This window comes from Pristiophorus japonicus, chromosome 11, assembly GCF_044704955.1.
Source record: "Pristiophorus japonicus isolate sPriJap1 chromosome 11, sPriJap1.hap1, whole genome shotgun sequence".
Taxonomy (NCBI): domain Eukaryota; kingdom Metazoa; phylum Chordata; class Chondrichthyes; family Pristiophoridae; genus Pristiophorus; species Pristiophorus japonicus.
Window position 1 is genome coordinate 132,316,016 of NC_091987.1, and position 18,269 is coordinate 132,334,284.

General features: G+C 43.3%; 2 protein-coding genes across 2 annotated transcripts in view; one reads left to right on the forward strand and one right to left on the reverse strand.

Moving 5' to 3' along the window:
- LOC139276301 (leucine-rich repeat-containing protein 63) overlaps positions 1–18,269 on the reverse strand; it is a 357,062-nt gene that overhangs the window by 285,724 nt on the left and 53,069 nt on the right. The gene's annotated exons all lie outside the window — the stretch shown is intronic.
- The window catches only part of cpb2 (carboxypeptidase B2 (plasma)), a 74,740-nt gene that overhangs the window by 9,253 nt on the left and 47,218 nt on the right, over positions 1–18,269 (forward strand). The window contains exons 3-7 of the mRNA XM_070894093.1: positions 6,633–6,757; positions 7,228–7,336; positions 11,588–11,689; positions 11,778–11,882; positions 13,435–13,539. Coding sequence (XP_070750194.1) covers positions 6,633–6,757; positions 7,228–7,336; positions 11,588–11,689; positions 11,778–11,882; positions 13,435–13,539 — 546 coding nt within the window. The remainder of the gene's footprint in view (positions 1–6,632; positions 6,758–7,227; positions 7,337–11,587; positions 11,690–11,777; positions 11,883–13,434; positions 13,540–18,269) is intronic.

Below are 18,269 nucleotides of genomic sequence, written 5' to 3' on the forward strand. Positions count from 1 at the left end.
GTAAGTTCTTAGTTTCGTGCGAACTGGAGTTAAGACTGGATTTGAGACCTTGTTGCACCACAACCTTTCGATAGTCTTTTTGCCCATGATGGACTGGCTTGTGCCCGTGTCCAGCTCCATTGACACCGGGAGTCCATTTAGTTCAACATTCAGCATTATTGGGGGACAATTCGTGGTGAATGTGTGCACCCCATGTACCTCTGCCTCCTCGGTCTGAGGCTCTGGTTCGTCGTGATCCTCCGTGGATCTGTCCTCCACTGCAACATGGTGGTTTGCAGGTTTAACAGGTTTTGCAGCTCGCCTGCACATTCGTTGGATGTGTCCCATTGTTCCACAGCCCTTGCAAATGTACCCTTTGAATTGGCATGAATAGAAATGATGATCACCCCCGCAGTGCCAACAAGGTGTAAATGGCCTTGCATTCATCACCCTTGATGGTGGACTCTGAGACATCTGCGGATGTGCAGCTGCAGGCATGTGTGACCTGCCCTGTATATTACGATTCAAAAACAACATCACTTTGTTCACAGTACTTGCAGCAGCACTTGCGTGCTGAGAGATTTGCGTTGTATTGTCACTGGTGGCAATGAATGCCTGGGCTATCACCATGGCCTTACTCAAGGTTGGGGTCTCTACAGTCAAAAGTTTGCGAAATATGGTTTCGTGGCCAATGCCAAGTATGATCAAGTTTCTGAGCATGTGCTCCAAATGTCCTTCAAATTCGCAATGTCCTGCAAGGCGTCTTAGCTCAGCGACATAACTCACCACTTCCTGGTCTTCAGACCTTTTATAGGTGTAGAACTGGTACCTCATCATCAGAACGCATTCCTTCAGGTTCAAATGGTCTCGGACCAGAGTGCACAAATCGTCGTACGATTTCTCTGTGGGTTTCTCTGGAGTGAGGAGATTCTTCATGAGGCCATACGTTGGTGCCCCACAGATGGTGAGGAGGATCGCCCTTTGTTTGGCAGCATTCTTTTCCCCATCTAGCTTGTTGACCATGAAGTATTGATCGAGTCGCTCCACAAAAGTTTCCCAATCATCTCTCTCCGAAAATTTCTCCGGGATGCCCACTGTTCACTGCATGTTTGGGTTTGCTATCTGTATCTCGTTGCCAGTTGATATGTATGGAGAAAGAGTCAGACTGAACACTGTGAGCTCAAAGTAAAGTGTGACCGTAGTCTTTTATTGCGGGTCTCCAGAGTGCCTCTCCAACCTGTGAGGCCTCCTTAAATACCTGTGCTCCCATGGAATTATGGGATCCCTTGGGACTCCAGGTGATGAGCCCTCTGGTGGCTGTACATAGTAAATACAAGTTTACATATATAGCACTTATCTCCACCCAAACTGATTCTACTTCTTGATTTTCTGAGCTAAGATCCTTTCTCTCTACTGTCTTTAGCCCATTCTTTATTATTAGGGCTACTCCTCCTCCTTTTCCATTTTGCCTATCTCTACTAAAAGTTAAATATCCTGGAATATTTAGTTTCCAACCTTGGTCACTTTGCAACAACGTCTCCATAATGTCCATTAGATCAAATCTATTAATTTCTAACTGCGTTATTAATTCATCTATTTTGTTGCAAATGCTTCGCGCATTCAGATATAATGCCTTTAGCTTTGACTTTTTTCTATTTTTCCTGGATATCGCCTTAATCACTGATGCCCTATTACCTTTGTTATTCTCTCTGTCCCTTCCTGACCCACTCTTTATATTTTTACCCCAAACTCTGCTCTGCTCGAGAGCCTTGACATTTCTCTTGATGCTTTTAAATTTACTCTTTCTTGAATTCTCCCTCCCCTCTGCCCCTTCATTTGTTTAAAGCCATGTCTACTGCCCTAGTTATTCGATTTGCCAGGACACAGGTTCCTGCCTGGTTTAAGTGGAGCCCTTCCCAATGGAACAGCTCCCTCTTTCACCAGTGCCCCATGAAGCACCCCTGTCTCCCACACCACTCTTTGAGCCACGCATTTAACCTTCTAATCTGCTTGTCCCTATACCAATTGATGTATGGCTCAGGTAACAATCCAGAGATTATTACTTTCGAGGTTCTGCTTTTTAATTTGGACCCCAAACACTCTCAGCAAAACCTCATTCCTAGTTCTACCCATGTCGTTGGTTCCTACATGGACTACGATAACTGAATCCTCCTCTTCTCACTCCAAGTTCTTCTCCAGCTGTGAGGTGATGTCTTTAATCCTGGCATGGGCAGGCAACACAACCTTTGGAACTCCCGGTCATGGCTATAGAGAACAGTGTCTATCCCTCTGACTGTACTGTTCCCTACCACAACTACATTTCCCTTTCATCCTCTCCCCCCCATCCCCCACTTGAATGGCCTCCTGCACCATGGCTATACAATTATTCCCATGTCCCTGCTCTTTCCCCACAGCCCTGCAAATGTTTCCTTTTCAAGTATATAATAGAAACTTAGAAATTTACGGCACAGAAGGAGGCCATTTGGCCCATTATTTCTGTGTCAGCTGAAAAGGAGCTATCCAGCCTAATCCCACTTTCCAGCTCTTGGTCCGTAGCTTTGTAGAGTATGGCACTTCAAGTGCATATTCAAGTACTTTTTAAATGCGATGAGGGTTTTTGCCTCTACCACCCTTCAGGCATTAAGTTCCAGATCCCCACCACTACCAATTCCCTTTGTGAAAGTTATTATTGAATCTGCTTCCATCACCCTTTCAGGCAGTGTATTCCTGATCATAACTCGCTGTGTAAAAAAAAATTCTCAGCTCGTCGCTGGTTCTATTGCCAATTTGATTAAATCTATGTCGTCTGGTTTCCGACTCTCCTGCCAGTGGAAACAGTTTCTCTTTATGTACAGTGTCAGCTGTGGCTCAGTTGGGAGCACTCTCGCCTCTGAGTCAGAAGGTTCAAGTCCCACTCCAGAGATATGAGCAAAAAAATCTAGCCTGACACTCCAGTGCAATGCTGAGGGAGTGCTGCATTGTCGGAAGGTGTCATCTTTCAGATGAGATGTTAAACCGAGGCCCCGTCTGCCCTCTCAGATGGGCATAAAAGATCACATGGCACTATTTTGAAGGGCAGGGGGTTATCCCACATTACAACAGTGACTGCACCCCAATAGTACTTCATTGGCTGTAAAGTGCTTTGGTATTGAATGGCACTATATAAATTCAAGTCTTTCTTTTCTCGTTCAAAACCTTTCATAATTTTGAACACTTCTATTAAATCTCCCCTTAACCTTCTCTGCTCTAAGGAGAACAATCCCAGCTGCTCCACATAACTGAAGTCCCCCATCTCTGGTGCCATTCTATTAAATCTCCTCTGCACCCTTTCCAATGTCTTGACATCCTTCTTAAAGGGTGATGCCCAGGATTTGGCACAATACTTCAGCTGAGCCCTAACCAATGATTTATAAAGATTTAGCTTAACTTCCTTGCTTTTGTACTCTATGCCTCTATTTATAAAACCACGGATCCCATATGCTTTTTTAACAGAGTTATCAACTTACCTTGCCACCTTCAAAGATTTCTGTATGGAACTTTGCACAGATAAATGTTCAAGTGAAGGATTATAAGTGTGTCAGGTGTAAGTTTCCCTTGTGTTTGGGTTCATTCTAATTCCAGTTCAGGACCAGGTATTCCTTGCATCTCTCTGATTGGCAATGCCACATTATTTGTTGAGCCATTAATAGTTTTTCCCCAAACAGCTGCCAATCATGATCTTGATCCAATTCTCTTGCCCCAAAGATAGTCCCGAGCGGTCATAAGGGCATTGTAAATGTATGAGGGTGAAGGTGCGGTGAATACGGGACCCAGAAGAGGCGTGGGCCCAGGGGCAGCACAGACCTGCCCACACTGCATGCGCACTAGATGCGTGCAGCAGAGCAGGTCTCCAGTCGTCCTGGTAAACCCTTGCCACTGGATAAAGGCTTAGCTCTGTCGAGACCGTGTGGTGGCTGATGTGCAACGGACACCACACGTTAAAAAAATCCACGCACAGGCATCTTCCACCCCCTCAATTGGAATTCAGGACTGGAACATCAGGTCCTTCATTGAAACATCTGTGGAAGCAAGTCATCCTCGTTCGAGGGACCACCTATGATGATGATGTAAATGTGTGAGGGGTCCTCATATTATGTATGATGCCATTACACCATCTTACTTCAACATTTTCTCTGAGCTCACATCACCTCTGGAACCTTTCTAGCCTCAATCAGTAAATTGGCGGTTTTGCCACAGTTGGACTTTGTTAGGTGTGTTTTTTGTTGGTTGACATTCCATTACGGTTACAGCCGTGGAGCTTGGAACACCTTTAACTTAGTATTGTGAAAGGATTGTGAAGGATTCCAAAACACTGAGTCTCAGGGGGCTCCCCTAAAAGGAGTCATGCTCATTGGGAACATCATTGGAATTCTACCCTGTTCTTAAACATAGAAACATAGAAACATAGAAAATAGGTGCAGGAGTAGGCCATTCAGCCCTTCTAGCCTGCACCGCCATTCAATGAGTTCATGGCTGAACATTCAACTTCAGTACCCCATTCCTGCTTTCTCGCCGTACCCCTTGATCCCCCTAGTAGTAAGGACCTCATCTAACTCCTTTTTGAATATATTTAGTGAATTGGCCTCAACAACTTTCTGTGGTAGAGAATTCCACAGGTTCACCACTCTCTGGGTGAAGAAGTTCCTCCGCATCTCGGTCCTAAATGGCTTACCCCTTATCCTTAGACTGTGACCTCTGGTTCTGGACTTCCCCAACACCAACATTGGGAACATTCTTCCTGCATCTAACCTGTCTAACCCCGTCAGAATTTTAAATGTTTCTATGAGGTCCCCTCTCATTCTTCTGAACTCCAGTGAATACAAGCCCAGTTGATCCAGTCTTTCTTGATAGGTCAGTCCCGCCATCCCGGGAATCAGTCTGGTGAACCTTCGCTGCACTCCCTCAATAGCAAGAATGTCCTTCCTCAGGTTAGGAGACCAAAACTGTACACAATACTCCAGGTGTGGCCTCACCAATGCCCTGTACAACTGTAGCAAAACCTCCCTGCCCCTGTACTCAAATCCCCTTGCTATGAAGGCCAACATGCCATTTGCTTTCTTAACCGCCTGCTGCACCTGCATGCCAACCTTCAATGACTGATGTACCATGACACCCAGGTCTCGTTGCACCTCCCCTTTTCCTAATCTGTCACCATTCAGATAATAGTCTGTCTCTCTGTTTTTACCACCAAAGTGGATAACCTCACATTTATCCACATTATACTTCATCTGCCATGCATTTGCCCACTCACCTAACCTATCCAAGTCGCTCTGCAGCCTCACAGCATCCTCCTCGCAGCTCACACTGCCACCCAACTTAGTGTCATCCGCAAATTTGGAGATACTACATTTAATCCCCTCATCTAAATCATTAATGTACAGTGTAAACAGCTGGGGCCCCAGCACAGAACCTTGCGGTACCCCACTAGTCACTACCTGCCATTCTGAAAAGTACCCATTTACTCCTACTCTTTGCTTCCTGTCTGACAACCAGTTCTCAATCCATGTCAGTACACTACCCCCAATCCCATGTGCTCTAACTTTGCACATCAATCTCTTGTGTGGGACCTTGTCGAACACCTTCTGAAAGTCCAAATATACCACATCAACTGGTTCTCCCTTGTCCACTCTACTGGAAACATCCTCAAAAAATTCCAGAAGATTTGTCAAGCATGATTTCCCTTTCACAAATCCATGCTGACTTGGACCTATCATGTCACCTCTTTCCAAATGCACTGCTATGACATCCTTAATAATTGATTCCATCATTTTACCCACTACCGATGTCAGGCTGACCGGTCTATAATTCCCTGTTTTCTCTCTCCCTCCTTTTTTAAAAAGTGGGGTTATATTGGCTACCCTCCACTCTATAGGAACTGATCCAGAGTCAATGGAATGTTGGAAAATGACTGTCAACGCATCCACTATTTCCAAAGCCACCTCCTTAAGTACTCTGGGATGCAGTCCATCAGGCCCTGGGGATTTATCGGCCTTCAATCCCATCAATTTCCCCAACACAATTTCCCGGCTAATAAGGATTTCCCTCAGTTCCTCCTCCTTACTAGACCCCCCGACCCCTTTTATAACCGGAAGGTTGTTCATGTCCTCCTTCGTGAATACCGAACCAAAGTACTTGTTCAATTGGTCCGCCATTTCTTTGTTCCCCGTTATGACTTCCCCTGATTCTGACTGCAGGGGACCTACGTTTGTCTTTACTAACCTTTTTCTCTTTACATATCTATAGAAACTTTTGCAATCCGTCTTAATGTTCCCTGCAAGCTTCTTCTCATACTCCATTTTTCCTGCCCTAATCAAACCCTTTGTCCTCCTCTGCTGAGTTCTAAATTTCTCCCAGTCCCCGGGTTCGCTGCTATTTCTGGCCAATTTGTATGCCACTTCCTTGGCTTTAATACTATCCCTGATTTCCCTTGATAGCCACGGTTGAGCCACCTTCCCTTTTTTATTTTTATGCCAGACAGTAGTCAGCCTGTCAGTGATCTGTTCTGCCAGATACAGATTAGTCCATTAGTTCATCATAAACAATGATTTAAAGGAAGGCTGGTTTTGGTATGTTGTACGAAGATATTAATAGTGACCTCATTTCATTTTCTGCAGGCTGTTCTGTGGCAACCAAGCTCAATCAATGATATCAGAATCAACAAGGAAATCCATCTTTACATCAATGCATCTAATATTGAAGAGATGAAAACTGAGCTGGCGACAGCAAATACCACATATAGGTATGCCAAACACTTATATAAAATGATGCTGGTGTCACAGATAGAATACAGTACTGGAAGTGTCGCAAAACCCTCTGGTATTGCAGCCGTTTCTCATGTGTGAGCCTAGACAGTGAACACTGTCAGCCAAGTCTGATTTTTGTACTCACCTCGCATCCACAAACGCACACCTTCCAGCAGAGGTCGTGGATTGCGATCAGGAGTGGGAACCCTTGGGTGTTTCTCTTCTCCCTAACCGAGGCCTGCTGAGTTCCAATTGTAGCATTCCCACTGCTGCCCCAACTGGTCTATTTGGTTTGTTTACATTTAGCAACTGAACCACTAGGGGAGCTCTAACAGCAATTTCTACATTGCTGGCCTCTGAAGTTTAATACTCAACTCCTGTGTGCCTTTGTTAATTTTGTTTAGCTACTCACTTACTTTCCAGCGAGTTCGCTTGTCCAGAATACTAGAACATGTATCATTTTTAGGGTAATGATTGAGGACGTTCAACAGCTAATTAAGAAACAAAAAGAAAGAGAGGCATTTCAACCCCGTGGCTTTTCTTCTTATTATGAAAATTACCATTCACTGGAGGAGGTAAGAACTTTTTTAAAAAAGGTTTTACTTCAAGTTTTTATAAATATATTAAGAGAAAGAGAGTGGTGAAGGTGAATGTGAACTCATTACAGACAGATGCAGGTGATGCTGTAATGGATAATAAGGAAATGGAAGACTTGTTAAATATGTATTTTGTATCGGTTTCCACAGAAAATAATGGGACTGAAGATAGACAAATCTCCAGGACCTGATGTTTTACACCCCAGGGTATTAAAAGAAATAGATGAGGAAATTGCAGATGTGTTAAAAGTCATAATTCTCCAACAATCTCTACAATCAGGAATTGCACCTCTGGATTGGAAAATCACAAATGTCACTTCATTATTTAGGATGGGTGGGAGAAATCGGTTAACTACAAATCTGTCAGTTTAACATCAGTTGTGAGGAAGTTACTGGAATTTATCATCAGACTGAGCACTTGGACAAGCATGAGCTGATCAAAGAGTGTGAGCATGGATTTATAAAGGGTAGGTCATGTCTGACTAATCTAGTTGAGTTTTTTTGAGGGGTTCACTAGCATGGTGGATAGGGGTGTTTCTATGGATGTTTTCTATATCGACTATCAGAAGGCATTTGATAAGGTTCCATATGAGAGATTATTAGCAAATGTGATAATGCACAGAATTGGAGATAACCTTGTGAGATGGGTGGATAATTGGTTGGGAGAGTATTGATTGGCACAGGGAATATTCTCTGATTGGCTGGGTGTAACAAGTGTTTTTTCCCATGGACCTATACTGGAGCCTCAGCTTTTCACCATGTATATTAATGATGTGGATGAAGGAATAAAGAGTTGTATTTTCAAATTTGAAGATGACACCAAATTAAGAGGCATAGTAAGTTGTGTTGATGGGAACAGTAATTTACAAAGGGACATAGGCAGACTAAGCGAGAGGGCAAAACTATGGCACATGGATCTGAGAAAGACAAATGGTGAAAGACTAGGACCTGTGGAGAAGCAAAGAGAAACCTAATGCACAAGTACAAAAGGTAATCAGAAAGGCTAATAGGCTAATGGAAGGTTGGCCTATATCTCAAGGGGGTTGGAATACGAAAGTGAGAAAGTGATGTTCAGTTGTACAGAATCTTGGTCAGACCCCATTTGGAGTACTATGTTCAGTTTTGGACACAAATCTCAGGAAAGATATATTGGCCTTGGAGGGGATACAGCACAGATTCTCCAGAATGATATCATGGCTTAATGTGTTCAATTATGAGGATAGGTTGCTTAAACTTAGCTTGTATTCCCTTGAGTTTAGAAGGTCGAGGGGTGATCTAAATAAGGCCTTTCAAATGATAAAGGTAACCAGACACAGGATACCCGAGTATTAACTTTTGTGTGGCCTATCATTTTTGATGGTGTCAGATGGACTACAAGACAGGTGAAAAATTACCTTTCAAAAAGCCAATTTACTTATGAGTGTCTGAAATTCAAAAACAGCTTCCAATGAAAAATGTATTTGAACAAAACTCGTAAGATACTTGCATTATAAGTGAATGGCTTGATGCCTCCTTATTGTATACCTTACCCAGACAATAACATCTGATAGTGTAATAAAATAAGCTGCGGCTTCCTTATAAGTGAACCTGGTTTTTGACTTCATATGTACCATGACAGAAAGCAAGAAACCAATACCATAACACATGCTTCATTTTTGTCACAGAAGGCAGATGCAATATACACAATTGTGTACAGCATCACTTCAGCCTTGGCAGGGAAATTAATTGGAGGGATTTGGATTTCATTGTTCACTGTCACTTTGTTCTTTATGCTGATCCACAGGACAGGAAGTAGAACAAATGGCCATGTCCATGAGGTTTGTGTCCCAAAGACAATTAGCTTGGCTTTGGGGAAGGAGGAGGGCGATGGGTAGCAGGGGTCAATGGAATGGGGAGGGAGTATGTGCAAAGTTGAAATTACTAAATACACCCCACCAATAGTACACAGTGGTGTATTCCTATTTTCTCACATCAGTCTGTCTTTTTCCTCTGTGGGGTGTGCTATCTTTCAACCTTTGGTGGAGTTTCAACATCATTGACTCATGCAGCCATTGCAATTCCACCCAGAAAAGCATCTTTTTCTCCATTTTAGACTTGTACAAGGACATATCTTATACCAAATTGGAGACCAGATGGGGTGAGGCAATGGGTGGGCAATGAGCCAGTGATGGGAATGCGGTTTTAGGAGAATCCATTCAGATGTCACTCATACAATAGCAAAATACTGCGGATGCAGTTACTGTTTAAATTTAACATTTTACTTTGGCAAGAAAATTATATCAGGCATTATCAACAATAAAAAAGTAGAATAAACAAAAACGTTGATTGGCAGGCATATGATACCATGTATCCACTTTAAAAAGGTAAATTCACCAATCCTACACTTCCAACAGAGAGCTGTGCTTGAAGGGAACACAATGTGAGAAAGGGCTACAAAACTGAGAGCACAGCATGTGAATTAACCCTAAAATATAAAAAAATAGTAAATCGTCAGAATATAAGGAAAGAAACAATTACTGGAGAAAGTTGTCAGTTTTAATGCCTCTTTAAACTAGACTCTATTATAAAATGTCTACTCTTTAATAGTTGAAGCTAGGCACTGCAGAGATATTAGAGGCTGATAACTTTTCACCCCTCACTCTGTACAGACTCTTGTCAACAGCTAGCATATTGTGATTCTGAAAATGGTATGACTGTATTACTTGGAGAATCTCAGCTTAACTCAAAGTGTTTGACAGAATCAGGTATACCTGCAAGCACGTGATGGAAAAGGCTAAAGGATCAGGCTATCTGTAGAGGAGCAGTCTCTGGCTATAGTATTGTTGCACCGTCAGGTGCTGACACTGACTGAGGAATTGGGCAGCCTTGGCATACAACCTATCCCAGAGGTGGGGTTACCTTCTGCCAGGACTCATTTCTGAACAGCAGAATCTGCCATCAAAGGCCAGATCTTGATAGATGTAGGTCTCAGGCTCCAACTGATGCTGTAAATTAGTTTTAACTTTAAAACAGGGCTTGGCAATAAGGGGATGATTTAAAGAAGAAAATGTATCTGCTGAGTAGCTGGTCTGCAAGTCTTGAGATCTCTAAAAAAGATACTCAACGAAATTTATTTTTTTACCAGTGTATATTTGAAACATTGCTGCAGGGCGAACGGCATGGACGGGGGCAGCCGAAAGGTGACCCCGAAATAGCTGGCCCACTTAATACAGTTTAAGGGGCGCCTCTCGAATCTGTCAAATGGTCAGGAGCATTTGCTCCATGCAGGCAGCTGTCTGGGATAAACAGAGACGGTGTGAGTGGTGTTATTAACTTAAAAACTTTATAGCTTGATTAGCCTGTGTTTGATTAGAGGAGAACCTTGTTTCCAGTTACGTCCCAGCATTCTGTTCAACAGCTGAACGCCATATTAGTTGGCAACTTATAAACTAAAACTCCATTATGGGCACATTTCAGGCAGTGGCAAATAACTGGGTAGTTTTCTACAAGGGCCATCTTAATTTATTTATCCAAAACAATCCTGCAATCCCCCAAATTGCAGCATCCAATTGTTTCTGAAATGATTCCAAGGTTTTCAACTGCATTACTTTACCTGGGAGTCCGTTCCATGTGTCGATCCCTCCTTGTGTGAAGTAGAATGACTGAGATCATCTTAAATTTACCTTTTACCAGTTTGAACCTGTGTCCTCTTGTCCGATCCGGATTCACCTTTTCCATACTCTTAACTATTTTGCATACCTTTATAAAAGAACCTCCTTCCCTCAGTCACTCTAACACTTGGGATCAGCCTCATGGTTCTTCCCTGTACTTCCCTCCGTGCTTGATTGCCTTCCTTGCATTTTGGTGACCACGGCAGTTTGATCGCAAGTTCCTCTGATCAAGCTTAAATCCTGGAGAAGGGCTTAAACCCACAACCTTCTAGCTCAGAGATAAGAGTGCTACCAACTGAGCCAACCTGACATTGGTTCCAAGTAAGGTGATGTGATCTATTTATACCATGGATTTCAATGATAGTTATGTTCAACCATAATAATGGCCAACATGCCATTGGAAATAATGAACAGTCATGACACATACAGAAGACGAAGATCATAAAGATAAGAAATTGCTGAATCGCTTTCACTCACAGCCTTTTAATGTATAACATCTTATGAAACCAGTTACTTGTGACCTCTATGATAATGTGCGTTATATTAATTACTTTTCTTTATGCCTGGAACTTGTTTACAGATTTATTTATGGATGTCACAAATTACAAAAGCACATCCATTCTTCATTCAAAAAATATTTATCGGGCCATCCTCTGAGAAGCGTCTAATTTATGCGTTAAAGGTAAAGATGCTTCTATTTTATTTGTGTTTTTTTTCCCCCTCGTTAAAGAATGACCATGTCCTCGTCCTATGCTACTCTTCTTTCCCAGGTCTTCAAAGGTACTGACTCACCAAAAGGTGCGTTGTGGATTGATTGTGGTATTCACGCCCGAGAATGGATAGCGCCCGCGTTCTGCCAGTGGTTCGTGCAATATGTGAGTGTAACAAAAAGACATTATATACAAACATGGAGCTGTGGTTGTCCCTGAGCCCCCAGTAAATAGAGAGCAATCTCCTAAAGTTACCAACCCTCCAGGAATTACAAATTAATCTCCAGGACACTGCTGTGAGCAACCGAGAGAAAAATCATAAGGGTTTTAAAAATTGTGTCTTTTTAAAATTTCTTTGAACACTTTTGTTTATTAATTAGAAAAGTATTGAGATGGGAAAAAGGTTGTTTGACTGACAGTCAAGAATCATCCAATCGGATAATGAAGGGACTATTCGCTTTAAATTGCCATGGGAAGGCGGTGCAAATATGAGCGTGTTGGGCGGCCAATGGCGGGAGTGTGGAGCTGAGGAGATTGGAGGCAGGAGGTCATGTGATGACACCTCCATCCTACCAGAGTTGGCAACCCTACAATCTACAGAGTGCAGAATGGAGCCGGTAATAGTGACTGCCACCAGTTTTGCTGAAGCCACTATTATCGGTCAGACTCCTGAAGCTCACTGTGCAGCTGATGCATACTCCAAGCGAGCATAAACTGCGCAAGGTTCCTTAAGGTCTCACAATTTGTTGAAATTAGGGGCTTTCCCATAATGTGACTGGAGTCCCTAAGTGGACGAATGGGCAGACCGGTGGGGGGGGTGGGGGGAAGAATCTTTGCTGCTGGGTGGCCCTCTCTATAATATCGTGCCACTTTTTATAATCAACACACAAAAGTCCCCAACAATTGCAAGGTGAGAAACAAAATATTGGTAATGTTTGGGCAGCCAGCAGCCCTTCACTACACATTCAGTACAAATATACAGGTTTTGTTTTATCAGTTTTTAATTTCTTCTGCCCCAGTTAGTAAATATATAGTCTTCAAGTTCCATTGCTCCCTCTTTGCCAAGTACAGATTTCTCAGACCCTGACTGACAAGATGGGTAGGTGACCCATAGAATCATAGATACTTACAGCACAGAAGGAAACTGTTCAGCCCATTGTGCCTGTGCCAGCTCTTTGACAGGCTTGTTGCTTTTAATGCCACTTTACACTGGTCGCGAGCAAATATGTGAATGGCACAGGTTGAGAAGACCACTGATGTTCCCCTTCCTGCCTCGGGAAAAGTAGCTCCTCAGACTATTCAAACTAGTTAAAAATAAATCCAAAAACTATTTCCTCACAAAAAGGGTTCTGAGAGTGTGGAATACACTACCTCAGAAGATCATAGATGCAGAGGTATTCATAAAGTAGATGTTTACTTGGAAAGTAAAGATATTGATGTGGAGAAAGGACAGGGAAATGCAATTTAAAAAGTGCATCTACAGTTAGTAAAATGCCAGAACAGGTTCAATGAGCTGAATGGTCTGCTCCTGTTCCTACCTGCTTACATTGTATTGTATTGTATACAATTCTGTCACAATAAAAGGTGAGCTGCATTTCTTTTGCACACTATGAATATGTGCAAATTCTAGCTTTCTGTACACCTATCTTTGGTTTTATATAGTTAATGGTTTTGTAGATATGTCACAAATAAAAGCTTTGAATCGGTCATGTTTTAGCTTCTAGATACACAGGACAAGGTGATCACTGACATTCTGAATTCTTTTGAAATATATGTGCTCCCCGTGTGGAACGTTGATGGCTATGAGTATACATGGACAACTGTAAGTTTTTTCTTTCGTTAGTAATGTTAACATTACATTTATGTGATAGCTATATTTGAAGAAACTGTGTGGAGAGAAAAAAGTATTAAAAAAATTTTTTTTCTGGTAATTGTGAATTCTGAAGCCCATTTACATTCCTGATATGGGTGGGGGTGAGGTTGGGCGGTAATTATACCTACCAGTGAATGGAGAGCTGAAAAGGGGAGTTAGAGAGAAAATAAAAGAGAGATCAGAGGAAATCCCACATCAAAGAGAAATGAGTGGAGGAATCGGCAAGAAAGAGCCACAAGAAGAAGTTAAACAGGTTCAAATCAAAATTTAAAGATTTCCTAATTGTTTGTTTTGTTAAATGTATTTCAGGAATACTTAATAGAACAAATAACACCTGAAAACATAATGAATAAAGCTCAGGTTCTGTTTGAAGGTTGAAATAACAAGAAATCGTAGTGGGTCCCACCTTGGCAAGGGCACTGCCTGCCCTTGCCCACTGACTGTATGGCTCCAGCCAATCACAATGCAGCACTGGTGTTGTGTCATGTGGGGGAAAAAAATTCTGTAGCCTTTAAGAGGAAAAACAAACAGAATTACATTTCAGGAAATCATTAAGAACATATCAGTTCTGCTCATTTCGGGGCTTTCATGGCACTGGGTGATAAAGTTTGCACCCAGGAACAGTTTGCACCTCAGTCAGCAAAATTCATCAGCTGGGGTCTGAGTGTGGGGCGGAGCACTAAGAGAGGTGTCCTCTCTTAGGGTGCTAGGTCGGCTGGGCAACTGAAAATGCTGCGCTTAACAGCCAGCCTCGGAGAAAGGCTTGGGGCAAGAGAATAACCTGAAAAAGCCCACGAAAAGCATTTCCAATAAATAACTCACGCCACCACAGCATAAACCGCAAAAAAGAAAACAATCACACTTACCTGAGGTGGCCATTACTTACTTCACTGCAGCTGCGACAGCTGGGAGTGCCCGCTTTCACAGGCGGGCCCAGCAGAGGGCGCTCTACGGAACGCTTTGCATCAATGGGCAGCCAAAAATCAATCTGGTGTCGTAACCAGGGGCACTGCACACCAGCTCGCCTCTTCCGGGCGGTAATGCTCCGTGCCCCGTCGAAACCGATACCGAAAGTCCCAGCAGGGTGCTGGAAGCTGCCCAACTGCCCGGAAATGCTTGCTGCCATCATTGCCGCCCCTCCGGGGCGCTAACAGGAACGGCAGGAGACGGAAAATCCAGTCCCTTGAAACTTGAGCAGTCCACTCTGCCTCTCAAGCCTGCTCCACAATTCAGTTAGATCATGGCTGATAAAAATAACTTGGATTTATATAGCACCTTACACAACATCAGTACATTCCAAAAGCGCTTCATAACCAAAGGAAGCACTTTTGAAGTACAGTCACTGTCGTAATGTAGGAAATAATGTAAGGAGTTGATTTGTATCTCAATTTCATCTACCCACCGTGGCTCCATATACCATTAGGAAATGCAGCAGTTACAAAATTTGTCCCTCCCTTATCCCTACTCCCCAAATCAAGCAAAAAAATTCAACCGAATTTCAGTACAAATAAAATAACATCTATTTATATTTGTTTACATATTTCTCTGACTGACAGTGCAGCACTCAGTACTGCCTAGATTTTGTGCTCAGTGGGTAGCACACTCACCTCGGAGTCAGAAGGTTGTGGGTTCAAGTGCCACTCCAGAGACTTGAGCACATAAATCTAGGCTGACACTCCAGTGCAGTGCTAAGAGAGTGCTGCCATGTCGGAGGTGCCGTCTTTCAGATGAGACATTAAACCGAGGCCCCGTTCTCTCTCTCAGGTGGATGTAAAAGATCCCATGGAACTATTTCGAAGAAGAGCAGGGGAATTATCTCCGGTGTCCTGACCAATATTTATCCCTTAATCAACAAAATAAAAACAGATTATCTGGTCATTATCACATTGCTGTTTGTGGGAGCTTGCTGTGCGCAAATTGGCTGCTGCATTTCCCACATTACAAAGCGCTTTGAGACGTCCGGTGGTCGTGAAAGACGCTATATAAATGCAAATCTTCCTTTTCTTTTTCAAGTCCCTGGAGTGAGACAACCTTCTGGCTCAGAAGCGAGAGTGCTACCAACTGTCCCATGGCTGACAGATGGCAGTAAAAAATATCAAAAAAGATTATGTCCAAATCTTGCCTAAAATACTCAAATTCTTTGCGGCACAGTTTTAGCAACTATCAAAAATATTGGTACCTTGAAACTTTTAGTGTACTGTCTGAGGTCTAAAAGGAATGATGGAGCACACCTTTTTCAAATTTTGTATGTAGGCAACATGGGCTAGCCCCCATTTACTGCCCATGCCTAGTTGACCCAAGATGGTGTTGGTGGGCCTTTTTCTTGAACCATTGCAGTCTTTATGGTGATGGTGCTTCCACAATGGCGTTAGGTAGGGAATTATAGGTTATTAACCCAACGACAATGAAGGAATGGTCTGGATCATTGCCAAAAGGTACAAAGGGTTATTAAGAGTCAAGTACATTGTGTGAGCTTGGATTTAATTCAATGTCACAACTTGTCATTGAACTTACAATCTCTAGGTTGCTAGCCCAATATCATAACCACTAGACTACCATACCCTGTGAGATAGAGATGGCAGCTTCCATATTGTTTGGGTACATTCTGTTGAAAATATTGAGCATAGTAAATGTCATCACATACACTAGTGCATCCTCTTGCTAACAACTGGAGCATGTGGGGAAGGAAATGTGCATTTTGTCCTCTAACTCCACCCCCCCAATGGATTGTGAAATATAAATTAACACACTTCTTGTTCTTTATTACAAACTAAAACAAAGGGAAAGGACAGGTGAATGGGACTAGCTGAGATACTCTTGCAGACAGCCAGCATGGGCTCGACAGGCTGAATGGCCTGCTTCCGTGCTGTAACCATTCTAGGATTCGATAATCAATATGGGATTTGTACTTAAGTTTGCCTCAAAACAGTAACGCCTAACAAACTAACAAGTAAAAAGCAAGATACTGCGAATGCTGGAAATCTGAAATAAAAACAGAAAAAGCTGGAAATACTCAGCAGGTCAGGCAGCATCTGTGGTGAGAGAAACAGAGGTAATGTTTCAGGTTGATGACCTTTCATCAGAACTGGAAAAGGATGCAGATGTAACAGGTTTTTAGTAAGTACGGAGGCTGGGAAAGGGGGGAGGGGAGGAAAGAACAAAAGGGAAGGTCTGTGATAAGATGGAAGGCAGAAGAGATTAAATGACAAAAGGGATGAAGGTGCAAGGTGAAAGGAGACGGTAATGGGACAAGTAAAGAAAAAGATTTCCAGCATCCTCACTGTTATATATGTAAACTTGTATTTACTCTGTGCAGCCACCTGAGGGCTCATCCCCTGGAGTCCCAAGGGATCCCATAATCCCTTGGGAGCACAGGTATTTAAGGAGGCTTCACAGGTTGGAGCGGCACTCTGGAGACCTGCAATAAAAGACTATGGCCACACTTTATTTTGAGCTCACAGTGTTCAGAATGACTCTTTCTCCATACACGACAACTGGCGACGAGATGCAGATAGCGAACCCAAAGATGCAGAGAACAGTGGGCATCCTGGAGAAATTCTCGGAGAGAGATGATTGGGAAATTTTGTGGAGCGACTTGACCAATACTTCGTGGCCAACGAGCTAGATGGGTAAGAGAGCGCTGCCAAACGAAGGGCGATCCTCCTCACCGTCTGTGGGGCACCAAAGTATGGCCCCATGAAGAATTTGCTCACTCCAGCGAAACCCGGAGAAATCGTACGACGACTTGTGCACACTGGTCCGAGAGCATTTGAACCCGAAGGAAAGTATTCTGATGGCGAGGTACAGGTTCTACGCCTACAAAAGGTCTGAAGGCCAGGAAGTGGTGAGTTATGTCGCCGAGCTAAGACGCCTTGCAGGACATTAAGAATTTGAAGGACATTTGGAGCACATGCTTAGAGACTTTTTCGTACTTGGCATTGGCAACGAAACCATACTTCGAAAACTTTTGACTGTGGAGACCCTAACCTTGAGTAAGGCCAAATCGATAGCCCAGGCATTCATTGCCACCAGTGACAATACTAAGCAAATCTCACAAGTGCTGCTACAAGTACTGTGAACAAAGTAATGTCGTTTTCGAATCATAACGTACAGGGCAGGTCACACATGCCTGCAGCTGTACATCCGCAGATGTCTCAGAGTCCACCATCAAGGGTGATAATGCAAGGCCATTAACACCTTGTTGGTGCTGCGGGGGTGATTATCGTTTCCATTCATGCCGATTCAAAGAGTACGTTTACAAGGGCTGTGGAACAATGGGACACCTCCAACGAGTATGCAGGCGAGCTGCAAAGTCTGTTAAACCTGCAAACCACCATGTTGCAGAGGAGGACAGATCCACGGAGGATCATGACGAACCAGAGCCTCAGATCGAGGAGGCAGAGGTACATGGGGTGCACACATTCACCATGAATTATCCCCCGATAATGCTGAATGTTGAACTAAATGGACGCCCGGTGTCAATGGAGCTGGACACGGGCGCGAGCCAGTCCAGCATGGGCAAAAAGACTTTCGAAAGGTTGTGGTGCAACAAGGCCTCAAGGCCAGTCTTAACTCCAGTTCACACGAAACTAAGAACTTACACAAAAGAGCTGATTCCTATAATCAGCAGTGCTACCGTAAAGGTCTCCTAAGATGGAGCACAAGCTACCACTCTGGGT